This window comes from Callospermophilus lateralis, chromosome 10 (assembly GCF_048772815.1).
Source record: "Callospermophilus lateralis isolate mCalLat2 chromosome 10, mCalLat2.hap1, whole genome shotgun sequence".
Lineage (NCBI taxonomy): Eukaryota > Metazoa > Chordata > Mammalia > Rodentia > Sciuridae > Callospermophilus > Callospermophilus lateralis.
In genome coordinates, this window is record NC_135314.1 from 131,150,325 (window position 1) to 131,169,605 (window position 19,281).

Here is a 19,281-nt window from a genome sequence, read left to right on the forward strand (position 1 = left end):
CCTCATCCAAAGCCAGGATGGGCCAAAGCAGCTCAAGGTGGTGAGCCAGGGGCACACCAGACTTGTGGGTGGGGTTGGGCAGGTGAAGGAAGATGTACTCAGGGCTCGATGACAGGTCTGAGAATCCAAGCACCACAGTCTCCATTCACGGCCTGTACAGCCTCCAGACAATTTCTCTATCTCCCAGATCCTTGGTTTCTTCAGCTATAAAATGGAAATACTAACCATACATGCTTCAATGGATTGTTGTCAGTTCATAAGACTCAGTGGGTTGTGTGCTGAGGCCTATCTGGCCACACAGAGGACCCTGTCGTCACTGTCAATGTCCCTATGTGGCTGAGAGGCTCAGAGTCCTAGGGGAAGGAATGCAAGCCAACTGGGTGGGAAGGCAGCAGAAGAGAGCGGAGCCAGGGTGGGTGGCAAGGGGGCCCAGACACCGACACAAACAATCTGTTTCCCATAAACATGGGCGCCCACACCAGCCGGCCGCCACCCGGCGACTTCTGCGAGTTGGGAAAGTGTGGGTATGTTTACTCGCACTCCCCCGTGCCAGCTGGTTTGCTGGGCACAGCTTCCCTCCCAGCTGCCTCGACAGCCGGCAGCTCCCAGCTCAGGAAGGGGGGGGGGGCAAGCAGGGGCCCCTGGATCTTGCCTGCAGCTTGTTCACCTCAGCTTAAATCGCCTACCCCAAAGCTAACCCAGGTCAAATCCTGAGGACAGAGGGCACTGAGAGTCTTCATGGATGTTGTCCATGTGACCAGCACCGTCTTCCCTACTCTGTAAGCTCCAACTGTCCAGAGGCCTTTGTCTTGAGTTCAGATGACAGATGTCCCTCCAGTTGGGTCCATGCCCCCTCCCTCCATACTCCAGCTGCCTTCTGGGCATCTCAGCACACCCAAAACTGATGGATGCATGTTGCAGGCAGGTGCAGTTACAGTGGCCCTGCTGCCTGCCCCATGGTCCTGAAATGCTGAGAGCTCCATGTCACTGGTTCTGTGTTCTGTGAACACCTTGTCTGAAGTGGGCAGTAGCAGCCACAGAGGTCACACATCATCCCCATGAGGTCAGGGCAGATTCTTGGCTATGAAGATGTCTCCATGGCATTGCATCACCCGTCTTCAGGCATGAGTGTAGCATTTCAGATCATAATGGTGGGAGCTGGGAGGCAAGGTCTCAGGAAGCTTCCCTGAAGGTTCTGTCAGGGGTTCCTCAACAGGCGTGAAATGGCCCACGCTAGAACTTTAATGTGTGACCTTGAAGATGGGTCCTAGGTGGCTTTATCCCTATAGCATTTGGTTTTGAGGTACATAGAAGTGTACCCAATGCTGACCCAGGTCAGGAGGGACCCTGCAGTCTTCCCTCTCACTGCCCCCCATGGGCTGGACCATTTGGGGTCATCATCTTAATAGTAGGGAGACACCCCCCCCATTAGATTCCTTTCTCACTGTCTGTCCTGAGAACATCACCTTGACCACCAAGGGAGCCAGAACTTAGGAAAAATAAAGTCACAGACTGTGAGCGTCACATAGGCACATGGCCATGGGAATGCTGTTATCTAATTGTGGCAGCCTGGAGTTCAGCCACTGTGCTGGGTAACTGTGAGTGATCCCTCTCAGGATCCTTGACAGCTGACCTGTAGCATGAATATGAAGCACCTCCGTGAGAAGGTAAAGAGGTTCGAGTATCATGGGGCTGGGGAAGATGGAGCTATCCTCAGGTGACAAGGAGCTCATTACTTACCCAGGTGAGGTTTCCAGGGTTTGGAATCCTGGAGTATGAGAAGGTTCCTCCAGTTTTCCTAAAGTGGAATATGCCCCTCTGTTCTCAGTAACCATCGGGAACCCTGGATAAAGGTCCTCTCGTGTTTAGATTGGTGGCCAGAGCCCTCCAGAACTGCTCTCACATGAGATACAGGCCTCAGTGCAAGCCCAAGGATAATCAGAGTGCTACAGCTTTTAGTCAGTTGGAAAATTCACATCTGTTTCAGGGGAGCAAAGACAGGGCTGTATCCAAGAATGGGCCTTGTACTCACTGTTCCTCTGGTTTGCAGACTTCATGTGGAGAGGGGTCTTCCTGGGGCCACTGTGGGCAGGTTGGCACAGACTGGCCCCAGCTCGGCTGGGAGGATTTGGTTTATTGTTTTGTGTTGGGTTTTGTGTCTTTTGAAAAACAAGAGATTGAGCCTTTTTATGACATGGATTTTACAGCGTAACGAGGCAGCGTAATTTCCCATTCTCAGCGGCAAGTGCACTTTTTACACTAATTGCATAATTAGACATAATGTACTAATTGCAGTAATGGATGACAGTCAACTAAACTTTAACTTTAAAAACAGGGAGGCGTTGCTGGGGGGGTGGGGGGTGGGTTCATGCCCCTGTGAGTTTTGTGAAGGGGAAACCTGCTAGCAAAAACTGCTAGAAGCTGCCTCTTTGGGCCAAGGGATCATGGAACCAGTGGGTCCTTCTCCCCTGCCCTAGACTCTATCCCCAGTAAGAGCCTGTGGCATGAGGGTAGAGTGCCCCCGTGGGAATGTAAAGACATGTAAGGGGGTTAGTCTGGGGAAAACAGTGTTCTTAATGGGCCATCAACCCAAGAGAGCCATGTCTGCATCTGACCAAGGAAGCCAGGCCAGCAGCCTGCTCTCTGTTCCCACTCTGCCTGTGTGTCCCACCCCCACATATCTCACACTGACCAGATTGTAATTGTCCAGTTATAACCCATCTGTGACTCCCCCAAGAGAGTGTGTTCATCCCAGGCAGTCCCTGCTCAACACGAAAGTAAGTTATTAACAACATGATAACCAATGTCACCACGTACAAACTCTGATTGTGACAGGACATATATATAGATGACTCACCATGGAACTAAGCCACCATGGGATGGTGGCAGCATGGCCACATGGGAATCTCTTGTGGCAGCCAGCAAGAGTCAGCAGCTAATGTAACTTGTAAATGAGTGGCAGGGACCCCTTGCCCTGGCTCTACTTTAAGTCCTGCCTACTGGGGGAAGGGGACTTCCTGGGGAACTTTCTATAACATCCAGTGGCTGGTGTTTCCCCAGAGCAGCCAAGTTAGGGTTTCCACATGCCCAGTGTGAGGCAGCCCTTCCATTCCGCCAGGATACAGCTTATTCCAGATCTGCCCTGCGTATTCTCAATGGGAAAGGAACCCCAGGCACATGGCTACACCATCAATCCTCCCATTTTCAAAGGTGATTAGTGATTATATCAATAGTTTCAATAAAGATAGGAGGCGACGGTGGCACACGCCTGTAATCCCAGCAGTTTGGGAGGCTGAGGCAAGAGGATCCCAAGTTCAAAACCAGCCTCAGCAAATTAGCAAGGCCCTAAGCAACTCAGTGAGACCCTATCTCTAAATTAAATATAAAATAGGGCTGGGGATGTGGCTCAGTGGTTAAGTGCCACTGAGTTCAATCTCTGGTACCAAATAACAAAAACAGGAGGCTGTGTAAACAGCACAGTGGGGGAAAGACTAGGGGTTTTGGCCCTGAATCTGCCCTGCCTGACTAGGGTCCTCAAACTGGTTACTACTTGTCCCCTACTCCTGCTGCCTCCTTTCTGGCCCAACACAAGGTCCCTGGGTCAATATAAGCCATCCTCCTAAGGCTTTTCAGATCTCTGATACAGACCAATCAGAGGGCAGGTGACCTTGCCCTCCAACCTCATACCCACAGGCTTTTCCTTCCCTAGTATATGAGCCTATGTCATGGGACCTCAGGAGGTCTAGCCCACTATCTCCAGTTACTTGCTGGCTTCCCGTTTAGCGACGTATTGGCTTGAGGGACTGGGCAGTTAAGATGCCCACTTGTCTGCCCCTTATGAGATCAAAGAGCAGACACAAAGAGCCACGGTGAGAGGAGGTGTAGAGAACAATTAACTACCCAGAGGTCATATCTTGGGACTTAGAATGGGTGCTTGGATGCTGGAGCATATGGCTAAGCCCCAAGATGAGGCTGGTCCTTGAGAAGACAGCAGCAAGGCTGAGCCTGCATCAAATGTTTCTTGTTCCATCTTCTTTCTGATTTAATTTTCCAGAGATGAGGGCCTGTTCACCTTCGCTGCAGAAAGATGGCTCGGGAGTGTGCCTGTTTTCACTCCCGGGTTGGGTGGTTGGTTAGTGATCAGGCTGGTTCTGTGAGTCCATTGTCTCCTCCCCTCTAGAATGGCCCTTTTACCTGTCACTTGTCCTTTAGCATCAGTCTGTGTCCTCCCCAATCCCCTTTCAGGCTGGCTTGATCCCCAGTTCACTTTATGCCCCCTTTCCACAGGCCTCACCTTCACGTTCAGGGATATATAAATACAGGGGTGGAACTACCCAGGTGTGCCCTAAAGCCAAGGCTTTCAATCATCAATCCAGCTCTGCATGGGACTTCACCTCTCTGGGCCCCAGTGTCCTACCTCCTAAATGGGGATCCTCTTCAGTGGTTGTTGGGGATCATTGAGGCCAAGTATGTAAAGCACCCATCCCAGCCAATGCTCAACAGCAAACAGGGCTGTTCCCATGGCGAGCGTGGTCCGTCCTCTCTTTGCCCCTCCTCTTGCTCCTTTCCCTCTCCTGTGCCACCTTCATCTTCACCCTGGGCTGGTTGGGTGCTGGCTCAGGTCTGGGCCTCACTGCTGCTGGCTTGCGAGGACTTTGCAAAATGCCCTCTGATTGGGGCCTTTCCCTGTCACTTGTCCTGAGGCCTTTTGGCTATTCTAGGGGCTATTTTGTGTTCCTGGCATCTTGGGGCTGTAGCAGCTCCACCACCTCTCCCCATCAGGAACTAGAAGGATAAGGCTGGCTCCCTCTGCCCTACAAGGGTTCAGGCTTCCTGTCAAGGCCTCCATTCCTGCAAATGCTCTCCAGGCTCACTTCTTGTTTATGTGGAGCTTCCCAGGGAAGCAGGAGGCTGAGCAGCGGGTTTGGGGCCCCTGAGGAGATTTCATTCTCTTAAAATCTCTGGGCCAGAAGGCTGGCTGCACATGCTGCTTAACAAAAGAATTGCTGGAGCTGAGAGACAATTGGGGTCAGAGCAGCACTGGAGGGAGGTGGGACGTGCAGAGATGAAGGGATAGATCTTCATAACTAGTAGGGTGCTCTAAATGGTCCCCTAAATTGCTTCTCATGACCCCAGCCACACTGGTCTCCCTGTTCCTCAGCCCCTTTGCTACTGTCTCCTGCCCTCCCCCACATGCCCACCTGTTTCCATCTGGTGCCCTGCCCCAACACCATCCTACCTTCCCCTGGGGATGAAGCCCCGCCTCTTCCTCCCTATCATGACTGACTTCTAGCTGCAACAGCCTGTGAACTTGCAGTCTCCATCTCTCTCCTCCATCCAGATGCCTGGGCAGAAACAAGGACCTCTCAGGCTGTACCACTGTGGGAGCTGTTGGGTTTTTCCAATCAACTGTCTGGGCCAAGGACACCAATGAGCATGTGGTCCTGCTATGGTTGTTGAGGATCTGCACCATGTGTGCCTTGACTTTCTGCCACTTCCCAGTTGATCCCTGGGAGCAGTGCTGGGGGTTGGGCCTTGAAAGGAGCTAGCCCTGGGCAGAGTCCAGGCTCTGGAGTTGTCCTGAGCTCTCCTGGGCTTCCTGCTGGGGACCACAGTGAAAAGGACCTTCCTGGACCACATCACTATAGAGATGACCTATCTCCCAAGGTGGGGCCATCTGCTAGGCTATATCACTTGGATTTCCCTGGGGCTTAGGGCTCAGCTCAGGGCCTGCCCAGGAGACAGAGCAGCTGGAGCAGATCCAGGAGAATGTTAGAAGGGTGAACATTAGGGGCTTGCCATTCAAGGACTGTTACATCTCAGAGGCTTGTTCAAGATCAGGAACAGGCTTGGCTGAGCAGCTTGACCAGCCCATGCCATTCTTGGATTCTGCCCTCATCTCATTCAAAACTGCTTCCAACCCACTTCTCTGCCTTCACTCTAGAGAGGATTTAGGTAGGCAGTGGAAGCAGAGATAGCATGAGCAAAAGTAATGCAGTGGGAATCAGAATGAGCCAGGGACCCAAGGCCTGCAGGGACATGACAGGTCAGTGGGCCAGAGAGGCCCCAAATACTGGCATGGGAGATCAACAGAAAGGTGCCATGATGGGTTCTTAGGTAGAAGTGGAACAAGAGAAAGTATAGCAGAGACATCCCTGGGCTCCAGGGGCTCACACAACTTCACACAAAAGTGAAGGAATAAAACACAGATCCCAGAGCTCTGCTCTTGAACATGGAATCCGACATATATATTTGTTGAGTATCAGTTGCACACAGACATGATGCTTAGGGAGAAATGGAAAGGAACTGACTGGCTGTGCTCCATCAGTGGCGACCTGGTGTCTAGGCTCCCTAGTTATCACTGGCTCCACAGTTATCACCTCCAGGGCTAAGGCCTAAGTGTTGGGGACAAGAACAGGGTGGCTGGGGGAGGGACCTTAAAAGAGGGAATGGGGCTGGAAGTGGGAAGACCTCAGGAGATTGAGGTTGCCTACTCAGGAATGGAAGCTGATAGCTTTATACAGCCCTGAGCGTGCAGATCTAGCTGTGAGAGAATGGAGGGGATGGGGCAACCAAGATGGCTTCTGCAGAATTCTGGAAACCTTAAACAATATCAGTAACAACAATAGTACAGGGTTCTTTTTTAAAAAAAAAAAATATATTATGCTTACATTTTTTAATACCTTTATTTTATTTATTTATTTATTTTTATGTGGTGCTAAGGATCAAACCCAGGACCTTGCATGAGCTAGGCGAGTGTTCTACCACTGAGCCATAGCCCCAGCCACACTACGGGGTTCTTGAGGCATGAATTGGGCTGTCCTCTGTCAGCCTGTGAGATGAGAATTGCTATTTTCATTTAATATATTGGACCCTGAGGTTCGGAGATGGGTGAGTTTTGGCAGCATCTCAGCTTCTAAGCCATTGTGTCACCTGGTGTCCTTGGATATGGCCCTGACTCCTAGAGATCTTCCTCTGCAGGCCCCAAGCCTCAGCTCAATTGCCATGCAAGGCTTCAAAGGGCACCCTGGGCTCCAGGGAGAGAGTTCTAGGTCTCCCCAGGAAAGGTGTCAGTAAACTCATATTCCTCAGATCCTGGGAATGACCTTGACAGGGAGGAGAGTCTAAGATATGGGAACTTAATACTCTGGCCCTGAGGAAGCCAGGCAGCTGCGCCCCCTGCTGGTGCAAGTGGCCTGGGGTACCACTTTACTGAGGCTTAAGCCAGTGGGAAGGAAACCATGACCACAACACATCCAGGGGCTGTGGTCCCAGGCAAGGGAAAGGAGATGTTTTGAATGTACCAAAACCTGGGAAGAATGGGTCAAGGTAAACGGGGCCCTGGATGTGCCACTCACTCATATGGCCTTGACTTGTCCTCTCCTTTTTCTGATCCTGTTTCCTCAACAGTAAAGCACTGTATTTCCCTGTGACCCCCTCAGGCTCCACCCTCCCCTACCATGTCCCCTGCCTCCATCACTGTCTTCCATCAGAGGGCTTCTGTCCTGAGGCAGGGCCTGAGGCCTGGAGCACAACCTGTCCTGGTGCCCACTTGGGGCCGCTGTCCTCTCTGGCTGTGTAGCCAGGCCCCACAACTCGCCCCCTAATTGCCACTGCTCTGCAGGAAGGAGCGACTTCACCACAAATTATTTTGTTCTAAGAGAAGGACAAAAAGCAAAGAGAAGCTGGGAGAGATGGGGGTGGCGGGAGGAGGAGAAGATTGCCTGAGCCTGCTTTGTGCTGTGCTTTTAACCCTCAGACTGCTGGGTGCTAGGTGGGCAGTAGGGCAGGGGCTCTGGCTGTAGCAAACCCCAGCCCATCCCCCTATCAGTTGACAGAGGCCTTATCTCTCCACTGTCTTGTGTCACTCTTCTGACCTTATCTCTCCCTGACTGTCTGTCTCTCATCAGCTGCCTCTGTCATCTCCTTATCTCCCCCTCATCACCTCCTCTCTTTCCAGGTCCTTTCACTTCTGCAGCGCCTGGAGGTATGGCGCAGTCATGGCAATCTGCCCTGTGACCTCTGGTGGTGGGAAAAAACCAACTTAGGGCGCAGGACTCCTGAGGTCACCTGAATGGATATATGGATCTGACCAGGCTTAGGAACACAGGAATGTACGATGAGCACACACACACACACACACACACACACACACCCAAGACCCCATTCACAAACAAAGATGCCTGCAGAGACCAGGCACAGGGACACACGCCTGTAATCCCAGTTACTTGGAAGGCTGAGGCAAGTTCAAGGCCAACCTGGGCAATTTAGTGAGATACTATCTCAAAATAAAAATTTTTAAAAGGCTGGGGATATATTCAGTGATAGAATACCTTGGGTTCAATCCCTGGTGCTGAAAAAAAAAAGGGGGGGGGGGAGGGACACTTGCAGAAAACTGTTCCTAAGACTCTCATACATACAAGCCCCTTGGCTGTGTCTAGAGGACCTAGGCCCCCTTTCTCAGTGTGCTGGCACATGCACATGCCCACAGTCCCACCCTCTGAGAAGGAAAGGGCAAATTCATCCCCCTCACATGCTCCTTATTCCCTATTCCCTGCCCCCATATCTGTGCCCTGAATGACAAAGGAACCCTGAGGGGCACCCAGAGCTCCCACCACAGTGATTGCAAATGCCTCTGGGCCACATCAGCAGAAAGGGGTACAGATGCCCCAGGCCATATGGAGCAGCAACTATGTGCATAAGATTCACACGTGGGGGTATGTGTGTGTACACACAGGTGTGAGATCATCTTTGTGTTGATATGTGGCCATGTAGTGTGTGCTGATTGGCCCCATCTCCTCCCATGCCCTGCCTCCCACCTCTGCCAACCCACCCTTCCCTGTCTGCTGTTCATAGCCATTCTGAGCTAGTTAATGAGTGCTGCTCAAGGTCCCTGAAGAGGGAACCCTGAGGCACCGACAAGATGGTGACAACTTGGACCCAGCAAGTATAACCACTAGCCATCAACCAGCCCAAACTGGGCTCTCATCCCAGATGCAAGCTATAGAGCACCAGCCCTGCCTCTTCCCTGAGATTGTGAGGGCGCTAGACTCCATGCTGTCCCTGTGGTCAAAATCAGGGCAGGGTCGGGGTGAAGGCTCAGCTGAATGGAGCTGTGCAAAGAGTATATGGGGGCCCATGGTATGGGAGTGTGCAACCACTCTGGCTTTACCTCTGGCTTCTGCTTCCTTACAGATCTACAAAGATAACCGGAACCTGTTTGAGGTGCAGGAGAATGAGCCTCAGAAATTGGTGGAGAAGGTGGCAGGGGATATCGAGAGCCTACTGGACAGGAAGGTGCAGGCCCTAAAGGTAGGTTTGTGTGTTGGGAGTTGAGGGGCATTAAGGGAGGACCAAGTGGAGTGGTCCTGACTGGGAGGGCAGTTTTGTCCCAATCCTCCTTTGTTGCACAGCCGTTGGTCCACTGAATTTAGGTAGAGTTGTCATCAACAGAGTTGTGCCCTCATGAATTATGGGCAGCTGTGGCAGGAGCGGGACAGTTTTATCTGGAGTCAGCCACATGAAGGGGGAACCTGGAGTCTCAGATCCAGACATCCCTATCCCTCCCTTCTGCTGGGCCTAGGGTCCTCCCATTCCTCTAGGCCCCCAGGTCTGTTTATGGGTGGTATCTTGGATGAGTACCTGGCCAGGACAGCAACCTGTTGATGGTAGAATCTCCACCCCTGGGGTGGGCTGCAGGCTCTGATGGAGAGTGTTGAGGGCCCTTGGATGCCCTACAAAGAATGCCATGACCATGTAAGGCTGAAGGTTGAAGCTCTTGCTCTGCCCAGGATTTTGACTGTTTCTGTATCCCCTCTGGGCCTTGGTCTCCCCATCTATACTCAGAGAGGTTGTATCTATAAGCTCCAAAGCCCTCAGATTCACCTGGGTAGCAGGACCTGCTGGACTGCCCTGACACAGCAGGCAGACCCCTGCTACTCAGCCTATCCCAGGAACAGCAGGTGGGGAGAGGTGTCTGGAACTGCAGAGGGCTCTGGGCAGGTCATGCATAAATGGGCCGGAGGTATCCAAACTGCCCTAGCTTGTATCAAGATCAGAGGCACACCTGCAGCTGCCCTAGCCTGTATTAAGGGAAGCTGAGTCCATGAGCCAGGCACATACTTGTAGTACCAGCTACTCGGGAGGCTAAGGCAGGAGGATCGCTTAAGCCTACAAGTTCAAGTCTGGGCAACATAGTGAGATCTGAGCTCAAAAAAACAAGCCCAATAAAAAAGAATGAAGTCTTGAGACACACTTACAACATGGATGAATTCCAAAACATCATGCCAAATGAAAGAAGCCAGTGACAAAAGGCCACATGTTGGGTGGTTCCATTCCTATGAAATGTCCTAGAAAGGAAATCCACAGAAATTGAAAGTGATTGCTGGGGCTAGAGGGAAGGGAATGAGGGTCATACTGATAAATATAGGATTCCTTTGGGGGCAATGAAAATATTCTAAAATTAGATTGTGGTGGTGGTTGCACAACTCTGAATATATTGAAAACCACTGAAGTGTATGCTTTATATGGGTGAATTTATTTTTTTAATATTTATTTCTTTTAGTTATAGGGGGACACAATATCTTTATTTTATTTTTATGTGGTGCTGAGGATCGAACCCGGTGCTTCACGCATGGTTGGTGAGCACTCTACCTCTGAGCCACAACCCCAGCCCCAATATGGGTGAATTTACTAATATAAAAATTATGTCACAGGCTGGGGTTGTGGCTCAACGGTAGCGCGCTTGCCTAGCATGCATGAGGCACTGGGTTTGATTCTCAACACCACATACAAATAAATTTTAAAAAGGTCCATCAACAAATAAAAAAATATTTTAAAATTATGTATCAATATTTTCCAAAAATGAGCCAAGTTTTCAAGTTTTTCAAAAAATGAGCAAGTCTACACTTGCTCAGACCAGGGTCCTGACAGGATCAAGTCAGGGTTGCCATCCCAGCTCAGACCCCCTATACAACATCTAGGCCCCAAGAGAGAACTAGAGTCCCCTTCTCCAGGAACTGTCCCTGCTGTTCATCATGGGGGATCCCTGCCCGTCTCTATGTTTCCTGACATCATGGAAGAAGGAGAGTCTGGTCTCCTAGGGCCAGGAGTCCAGAGAAGATGGACTCAGAGGGCCTCCTACCCAGTGTGGATCCAGGGGACTCAGTGCTGGGCTCAGAGGTCCCAGCCCCAACTGACCTTCAAGACCTCCTGGTGGCAGGTGTGGGAAGACAGTTGGGGAAACAAGCTGTACTTGGAGGAGGTAAAGTCTTCAGCTTCAGTAGCAGCCTCAGTGATATCTGAAGGTCTCTCCCCGCTCATGGAGGGTAGATGAGTGGTGGCAATGACCAGCTCTCCACATAGGAAGCTCAGAGCCAGTCACCATCTAGAAACTTTTCCAAGTCCCTTAACCAACCATAGAGAAACAACTGATCCTCATAGTTGGTGAGGAGTTGGGGGAATTCCCTGGGGAGCTGCAGCCAAAGGCCTGGAGTCCTAGTCTCGACCCTCTTCCTGCACCCATATTCTGGATCCTGCCCTGCGAGTTGAGACATCTCCTTTCTACCGCATCTACAGCCCAGCCTGTGGCCTATACAGTAACTACAAATTATTTCAATGGAAGAATAATGGGAAAAGGCATATAATGACTGCACCCACCATGTGCTCAGTCCACAAGTCATTCTCACAGCAACCCCTAGAGGGAGGCCCTGTCACCCCATTCCACAGAGGGTGCACAAACTCAGAGATGCCATGTGTCAGGACAGGATATGGCAGAGCCAGGATTTGAACCCAAGTCTCTCTGATCCTGAGCTGGGTCCTTGCTCCCCATAATATCCCTGAGGTATGCACTGAGGCCACAGCTCCTGCCCTCCCAGCTCTCTCCTGGCCAGTGATCTCCTGCTTCTGGTTCCAGGCCCACAAGGTGCCTCTTCTCATACAGCCAGAGGAAAGAGGGGGACCATCCTTCCTCCTCCTTGGTCCTAATTGTTCAAAGTGAGCTCTGAGTTTCATTATGTTTTGAATTTGCTTTTAATCAAGTTCTGGTCTCTTTCTTCTTTTTCACATTTGTTTGCAGCCTGTGTACACAGGGAAGGAGGGGTGTTGGGGGTGCTGGACCCTCGCTTCCCACTCCATTGTTCCTGTCTCCCTGGACCCTATCCAATAATCCAATTTAAATCCCTTGCTCTGGTCTGGAATTTTAATTTGTGGCTTGCAAAGAGGGAGCAGAGCAACACAGGACAGAAGTTCATTGTCTCATCTAATCAGGGACAACTAGATGGTTCTCCAAGTTGCACAGGGTAGTTTCTGGGGCCAAGAGTCAGACAAAAGCAGGCCAGATTAGGGGCCTTGCACCTCAGATAAGCAGCATCCCCAGGTCCAGGAAATATGTTGGACCTGAGCTTTGGACACATGGAGGCAAACCTGTCTTGGAACTTCAATTATCCAAGGAGATGGGACCTCTGAACCAGGGATTGCTCTTTTAGGGTCTTGAATCTCAGGAAGGATAAGAAGGTGTTTTATTTAGTTCTTATGTGCACTGTGGGCAGAGCTGGGCCCAAATCAGGACACTGGTCCTACCAGCTGGGGTATTGGCTCATGGCTCCTTTCTCACAAAAGTTATCTCTTCATTATTTTATTCCTCCCTCCATCTAGTCACCAACGTTCACCAAGGGCCAACTATGTGGCAGGCCCTGTGCTGGTGCTGGGGTTGCAGCAGGGAAGACAGACCCTATTCCTGCCCCCACTGGAGCTCTCAGACCATTCCCATCCCAGGCGCTAGTTTCCCCCTCTGTACAAATAGGGACACAAAATCTAGCCCCAGTAGCATGTACCTGTAGTCCCACCTACTTGGGAAACCGAGGCAAGAGGATCTCTTGAGCCCCAGGATTCAAGCTGGTTAATGCAAAAAGATCCCATCTCAAAAAGAAAACAAGGTCGGGGAGTTGGGGATGCAGGCACCCTTCCTACCTAATACCTCTGGTTTCACAATTCCAGGGCCATCATTCAAAAAGGCCACAGTGTGGACAACGTCCTTGAAGGTTGTGCCACCTGGAGCATCATCTGTGGCATCTTTACTGTGTGACTCAGAGGAGAGGCCATGGGAGGAGGCACTGCCTTGGATACGGTTAGGGTGATCCCAGGGAAGGAGAGTCCAGCCTCCCCAAGAATGAGGCTAAAGGCATCGTGACTTGATGTATCTGGTTCCAAGTATGGGAATCCCAGGACCAGGTCAGCCAGGTCAGAGCAGGTTCCTGAGGAAGTAGTGTGGGGGCTAGATGCCTGCTCCCTGGGGGGCCCTTTTACCTCCAACTTCAGGTAAACATGGGGCAGTGGAGAGGCCTGGTTGGGAATCCAGAATCTATAGAAACCCTAGCCCTAGGCTTAAGCCCTGCCCTTCCTGTATGCCCAAGTTAGGTTGTTTCTCCACCTAAGGTCCCACCCACTGTCCCAGACACCAAGAACTCTCCAGATACTTGGCCTCCATGCAGTGCTTGTTGAGCCTTGGTTGCATGTTGGACAGCTGGAAAGCTTTTAAAATCATGATGCCCAGGACCCTCCTCAGACCAAGTACTTCAGATTCTCTGGGATACAGGGGATCATCAATATTGTTTTTTCACATTTTCAATGTGAGCATTTCAATGATTTTGTGTATTCAGAGTTCAAGACTTTCCCCATAAGATGGTAGAAATAATTCTGTCCCGCAATCACTGGTCTCTTTCTGAGTGCCTGCTAAGTGCCAAGCCTAAGATAAGCCTGAACACTCCAAATGGCTCCAAATCCTCACCTCACGTTACTTTTCTTTACTTACATGTCAGGAAACTGAGCCTCAGAGAGGTTAAGCCACCTGCCTCAGGTCTCACAGAAAACCACGCTTTTGATCCAGGCAGCTGGTCTCCATGTCCTACAAACTGCCCCCAGATACTACCTTCCTCTGTGCTACCATCAATTAGTCCTTGTGGCATTTCCTGTCCACAAGGGGACAGGACTAAGGAAAGAGGAGTCTCAGACAGAGGCTGGCCCTGGAATGATCTAATGACGTGGGAGTCCTACCTGGCAAAGGGGGCAGATTCTAGGAGGCAAGTTCCTGTCCCCTCAATTTCTTTCCTGGGCAGTGGGCACCCCTGCCACACGCCCCAGCAGGCTTGCATGGATGGGGCAGGGGGAGGTGCAGCCCTGGACTTGGTTCTGGGGGATCCAGTGGGCAGAGTTCCACCATCAGTGGCCTCTCTGGGGAGTGAGCATCATTTAAGGAGTAAAATTAAAAACCCTTCTGCACACAGCCGCCCTGCTTTTGCCGCTAATGGCCACTTAACCCAATTAAACTGACGCATTGTTGGCAGCGTGGCTGGGTCTGTTCAGGAACGGGGTCTCTGGACTGGGTGTTCAGAGGAGCAGGAGGTAGAAGCCAGGGGCTATGGGGCAGGCTGATCCCTTTGTGAGGAGGGAGAATGTTCTACCCAGTTCTGAAGTACTCACCTCTTCCTTTCTAAAGCTTGGTCTCAGGCAGGTTTCTCAGCCTCAGCACCATAGACATCTTGACCTGGAAAAATCTGTGTGGTGGGGCCTGCTCTGTGAGCGGTAGGGTGTCTGGCAGCATCCTTGCCCTCTACCCACTAGATGCCAGCAGCACACCACTCTAACAGTTGTAACAGCCAAAAAAATATCTCTGGGTATTGCCAAATCTTGAGATTCTTTGGTCTAGTGCACAGAGAGATGCAACCATGGCAAATAGGAGTTCCCAAAGCAGGGGACATTTGGGCCTCAGAGAGGTACCTATGCATGGGACAGCCTCAGCAGGAGAAAGAACACTTTAATCCAAAGGGACAATAGGGAAGGCTTCCTGGAGGAGGCAGTGAGGGAAGAAAGTTGGACATTGAGGCAGCTGGAGGCCAGTTCAGCTGGTGCATGGGTGCAGTCGTTGATTGTATTACACCACCAGGTTGGCCTTGAAGGACCAGGCCACAGGTGTCCCTTACTGCCAAGGCCTGTCCAGGAGTAGGGGCCTTGTGGACATTTGTCGAACAAATGTGAGTGCCATGGCTCTGGGTTCTGCTGGAGCACAGCCTCTGGGGTCTGACTCTAGCCTCAGAAAGCTCTAGAAGGCACGGTGATGGTGGGCTGACAGGGAGGGGATCCTGTAGCACGGCTGCCTCTACCCACCCTTCTCTGAGCAATTAAAAGGTGTTTATGTGGGGCTGGCGATGGCTTCTGCCTCCCTTCCATTACGAACATTAAGAGATCTTGACCCTTCCACTTTCCCACTCTTGAAAGAAGCTACAGACACGTGGAGCCAATTAGGCTCACGCGTGGGCGCCAAGGGCCTGAGCAGCCTTTTTTCCCTGATTGCTGCGTTTACAGCTGATTATTCTCCCCTCACCCAAACAGAGCTGCTGCTTTCTGGCAAGGTGCCATCCAGAGGCGCCGGCTGGGGGGGTGGGCCCGGGATGGAGGGAAGCTTTGGATTAGTGAATGGGTATCTGTTTCGCACCTACTGTGTGTGGGTGCCGCACAGAGGGAGGCAGCCAGAGAACTGGCCAGAGGGAAGTAAGGACAGCACTGAGCTCTCAGGAAAGACCAGGTAGCTAGTATGAGGTGGTAGAGAGTCACCATTTGGGAATGAAAGTTAGAGAGGGCTCCCCAGAGGAGGTGACCTGAATGTGTGTAAAAAGGAATGTAAACGTCTGTCCATTCTGCATATGCCCATGGGTCCTTAGAGTCAGGCAGTATGAGCCCTGGCCAAAGACACACTGCTCCCAACAATAAGGGGAAACAAATATAGAGACAGCCTCCCCTGCCTGAATGCCTATCAGGTGGCTAAGAATCCAGAGATCCTTGAAGGCCTCCAGGCTGAGGGCCAGCCTCCCTGGGACCATGGGGGAAGTAGTTCAGGTGGGGTGTGGCTGAGGGCTCCTCAAGTGAAACATCATTCCTTCATCTTTGGACACCCATCTGAGCTACTTGGGGTCAGATTAAGGCTTGGTTCAAATGTACCAGGCCTCAGGAAAGATCAGGTTGTAAATTTGGGGCTGGGCTTCTCTGGCCACAAGAGTCAGAATGAGTTATTCCTCAGCATCTGCTAGACAAAGGAAAGGTCTAGAATACTGGAATATGACATCCCGGAGGCCCATAGAGCTGAACTCCACTCCCAGAAACGGTCTGTGCTGTTGGGGGGACCTCCTCTTTCATGTGCCCTCCCTCTAAGGAGTCCTACCTGGCAAAGGGGGCAGATGCTAGGAGGTAAAGGAAAAGGGGCTACAGGTACCACAGTGACAAACCAGACTTAATTTAGGATTGGAGAAGTGGAAATTTAATTGAATCTTAATAATGTCTGGCCCTTTGTTCTGAAGTCCTTCTGTGTAGTGGCTGTGAGAGGGTCGGGTGCTTGACAGCCAGGAAGATCCTCCCCTCCAGGGCTCCAGATTTAGAGGAGACAGACAACAGACTATGGGGTACCAGTGTACAGGGCAGCTAACATGAGACAGGCAAGTCTAAGAAGACAGCCTGGAGGAGGTGGCTTTTGAGCCAAGCCTTAGAAGGCAAGTAGAAATTTCAAAGGTGAAAAAAGGAAAAGGAAAGTGTCTCCGCAGTTCCTGGAGGACACTGGCCTAGCAGTGAGAATGAGCAGTGCTGATTCCTGCCAAGTCCTTGAGGTAAGCAGCAGGGGCTGGGACAGGGAGCCCAGAATGTTCACCCTGTGCATCAGTTTCCACTGCAGGGGTTAGTGTAGGCGGAGGTGACAAAAGCAGGGGGCAGGTCAGAGCTCTGGACAGGTAATTGCACATTGTTGAGAATGGAACCCTCTGCTGTCTTCCCTAAGCCCATAAGTCTGGACCAGCCCCAGGTGCCAGTCAGAGGTTTCCTTGGAGGAAGCCGGTTGATTCTGGCTCATTGTGTATTGGGCCACCTGGTGCCTTTGCTTCTGTCTCTGTCTAGTCAGCACTGAGTGCTTGCTGTGGGCAGGCACCATACTAGATTACAACAGGCACAGACTAGGAACAGACCTGTGGATCCTCTCCCTTCAGGAGTACACTCTGCTCAAGGGGACAGTAATGTGCTATGTGCCAAAAAAGTGTGGAGCCAGAGGGTAAGCCTAAGGGACCTGAAGGGAAGAGGATTTATCCAGGCAAGAGAGAGGAAGGGAAGAAGAAGGCCAGAGACGGAGGTAGAGCACAGCCTGTATGTGCATGTGGGTGAACGTGGGCATATGCATGCATGCAGGGGTGGAGGGTTTGCCCGCTGGCCTGGATCTGCAGAGCACATGCACAAATGCACAGGAGGCAGTTCTCGGGATATCTTGGGGGGGTCTAGCTGAGACCTCGCCCAATGACCAGTCCCCAGAAGAACCTGTGACCAAAAGTTGTGAGCCTTGTGGCACACGTTGCACATAACTGGGCTCAGAGCACAGAAGGTGGTTGAGAATCAGGGACCTACATGTGCTGGAGCTCCCTCTAGCACTTGAGCAGCACAGAACCCCTGGAAATTTCACACTCTCTGAGACTCATCTACAAGTGTGGCCTCACAGGTCTATCATCAGAGATTGTGCCTAGGCCTTGATGCGACTGATTCAGGAAGGGATACTCCTGGGTGACAACAGGGAATGGATCGACCTGTGCTCCTTTAACCCCTCAGAGCACATAGGCCAACCCTGGACTGCCTTCCCCTTCTGGGGGCCTCATCAAAGGCCTTTACCCAGCTCCCATGTCTGTGGACCACACTGTCCAAGCTACTTGATGCTTCCTACCTCCTGGCACAGGCCCTGAGGCCCTTGTTTGAGAAGCTGGTCACGGTTGCTGGCCCTTTGTTACAGCCTCCCTGTGTTTGCCCACTCTGTTCCTCTGCGAATGGGAGTAGCAGCATGTTTGCTGTGTCAACACCAGCTGGAGCCCAGTTGTGGAGATAGCTGAAGGCATAAGGCCCCATCCTCCAGCCATCTGGGTGCCTGGGGTCCAGCCCCTCCCTGGGCAGGATCAGGGTTAATGAGCAAATGGGCCGCCCCTCATCATGACCCACCCATTTGCCCAGAGGACTGCCAAGTGTGGGCTGGGCAGGTGTCTGCAACCAGTAACAGCAGCCCCAGGCAGGGAGCAGTACTTAGAAAGATCCAGCAGGGAGGGCAGTCTCCCTAGGCAAAGCTTAGGGGACTTCTTGACAGAGACAGCCTTTGAGTCTTTGAAGGTTAAGAGTAGGACTGCCCCAGCCCTCTCCTCCCACATAGAAAGGGAGGGGGAGCCTGGGACAACTAGGACTAGACAACTGGATTAGGCAACCGGATCAGAAGGGCCAGGTAAGGTTGCAGCTACAGCACTGATATCAGTAGCATAACCTTTGCTGGTGATTTCCTTTGTCTCCTTAGTTTTCTCATCTGTAAGATGGGTGATAAGTGTCCACCTGGTGGAATACCAAGTGGTTGAGACTTTGCCTGTCTGCAGACATGCAATGTGCCATGAGGAAAAGACTCAGATTTTCTTGAGCTTGCACCTTGAACTGTTTGGCTTGGGCAGGGCTTGGTAAGGAAGATCTCTCCACTTGACTGCACTTTGGGATTCCATGGAAAATTGTCCCAGTTACCTGGAAGTACAAAGAAGTGGCACTGAGGCCAAGACTGTAGGAAAGGAGGCAAATTTACCCCTCACGGGTGGGAGTGGGGGATGGGGTGAGAGAATGAGGGGAGGGAAAGATCTGGCAGAATCTGGAGGAAGGGCTGTGGCTTCACCTGGGAGAGGAAGCAGGGCTAGCCCCTCAGAGCTCAGCAGTGGGTTGGGCAATTAGGCTCCAGTGCACAGGAAGTGGGGTACTCAAGGTGAAGATTATCCTGGTTGTTGGAGGATGGAATGGAGCCCTGCAGCCAAGCACAGTGAAGAGGGAAATGGCAAGGCAACGAGAGTGGGTTTGCAGCAGTGGAGAAAGGGAGGGGGAGCCAAAGGCAGCGCTTATGGGGCAGGGGATCATGGGCAGGAGCAGACTGCAAGGGACAAGTCCCAACCTCCAGGAACCTGACAGTCTGGCAGGAAGCAGTGCCTACCATCTTCCTCCCTCCTGTTCACTGCTCCTCCCCAGGAGGCAAGCCAGTAAATTTGTGGGGTGTAGTAGAGGGAAGCCCCCAGTCACAGGGAGTTGGAGGGCCCAGCCTTTCACCTGGACTCATTCACGTCCTGTGTCCTGTTCAAGTTTAGCATCAGGTACACATTCTTGCCTGGAGTCCTAAGGAGCTTGATGCTTAAGCTTGCATCTTAGATCTCTGATTCTTGGCACTTGGAGGCCTCGGGGCCCTGCTTGGAG

General features: G+C 51.7%; 1 protein-coding gene across 6 annotated transcripts in view; it reads left to right on the plus strand.

Annotated features, from left to right (window-relative positions):
- The window catches only part of Cacna2d2 (calcium voltage-gated channel auxiliary subunit alpha2delta 2), a 133,003-nt gene that overhangs the window by 60,655 nt on the left and 53,067 nt on the right, over positions 1-19,281 (plus strand). For all 6 annotated transcript variants that reach the window (XM_076869034.2, XM_076869038.2, XM_076869033.2 and 3 more), the window contains exon 3: positions 9,196-9,312. In XM_076869034.2, coding sequence (XP_076725149.2) covers positions 9,196-9,312 — 117 coding nt within the window. The remainder of the gene's footprint in view (positions 1-9,195; positions 9,313-19,281) is intronic.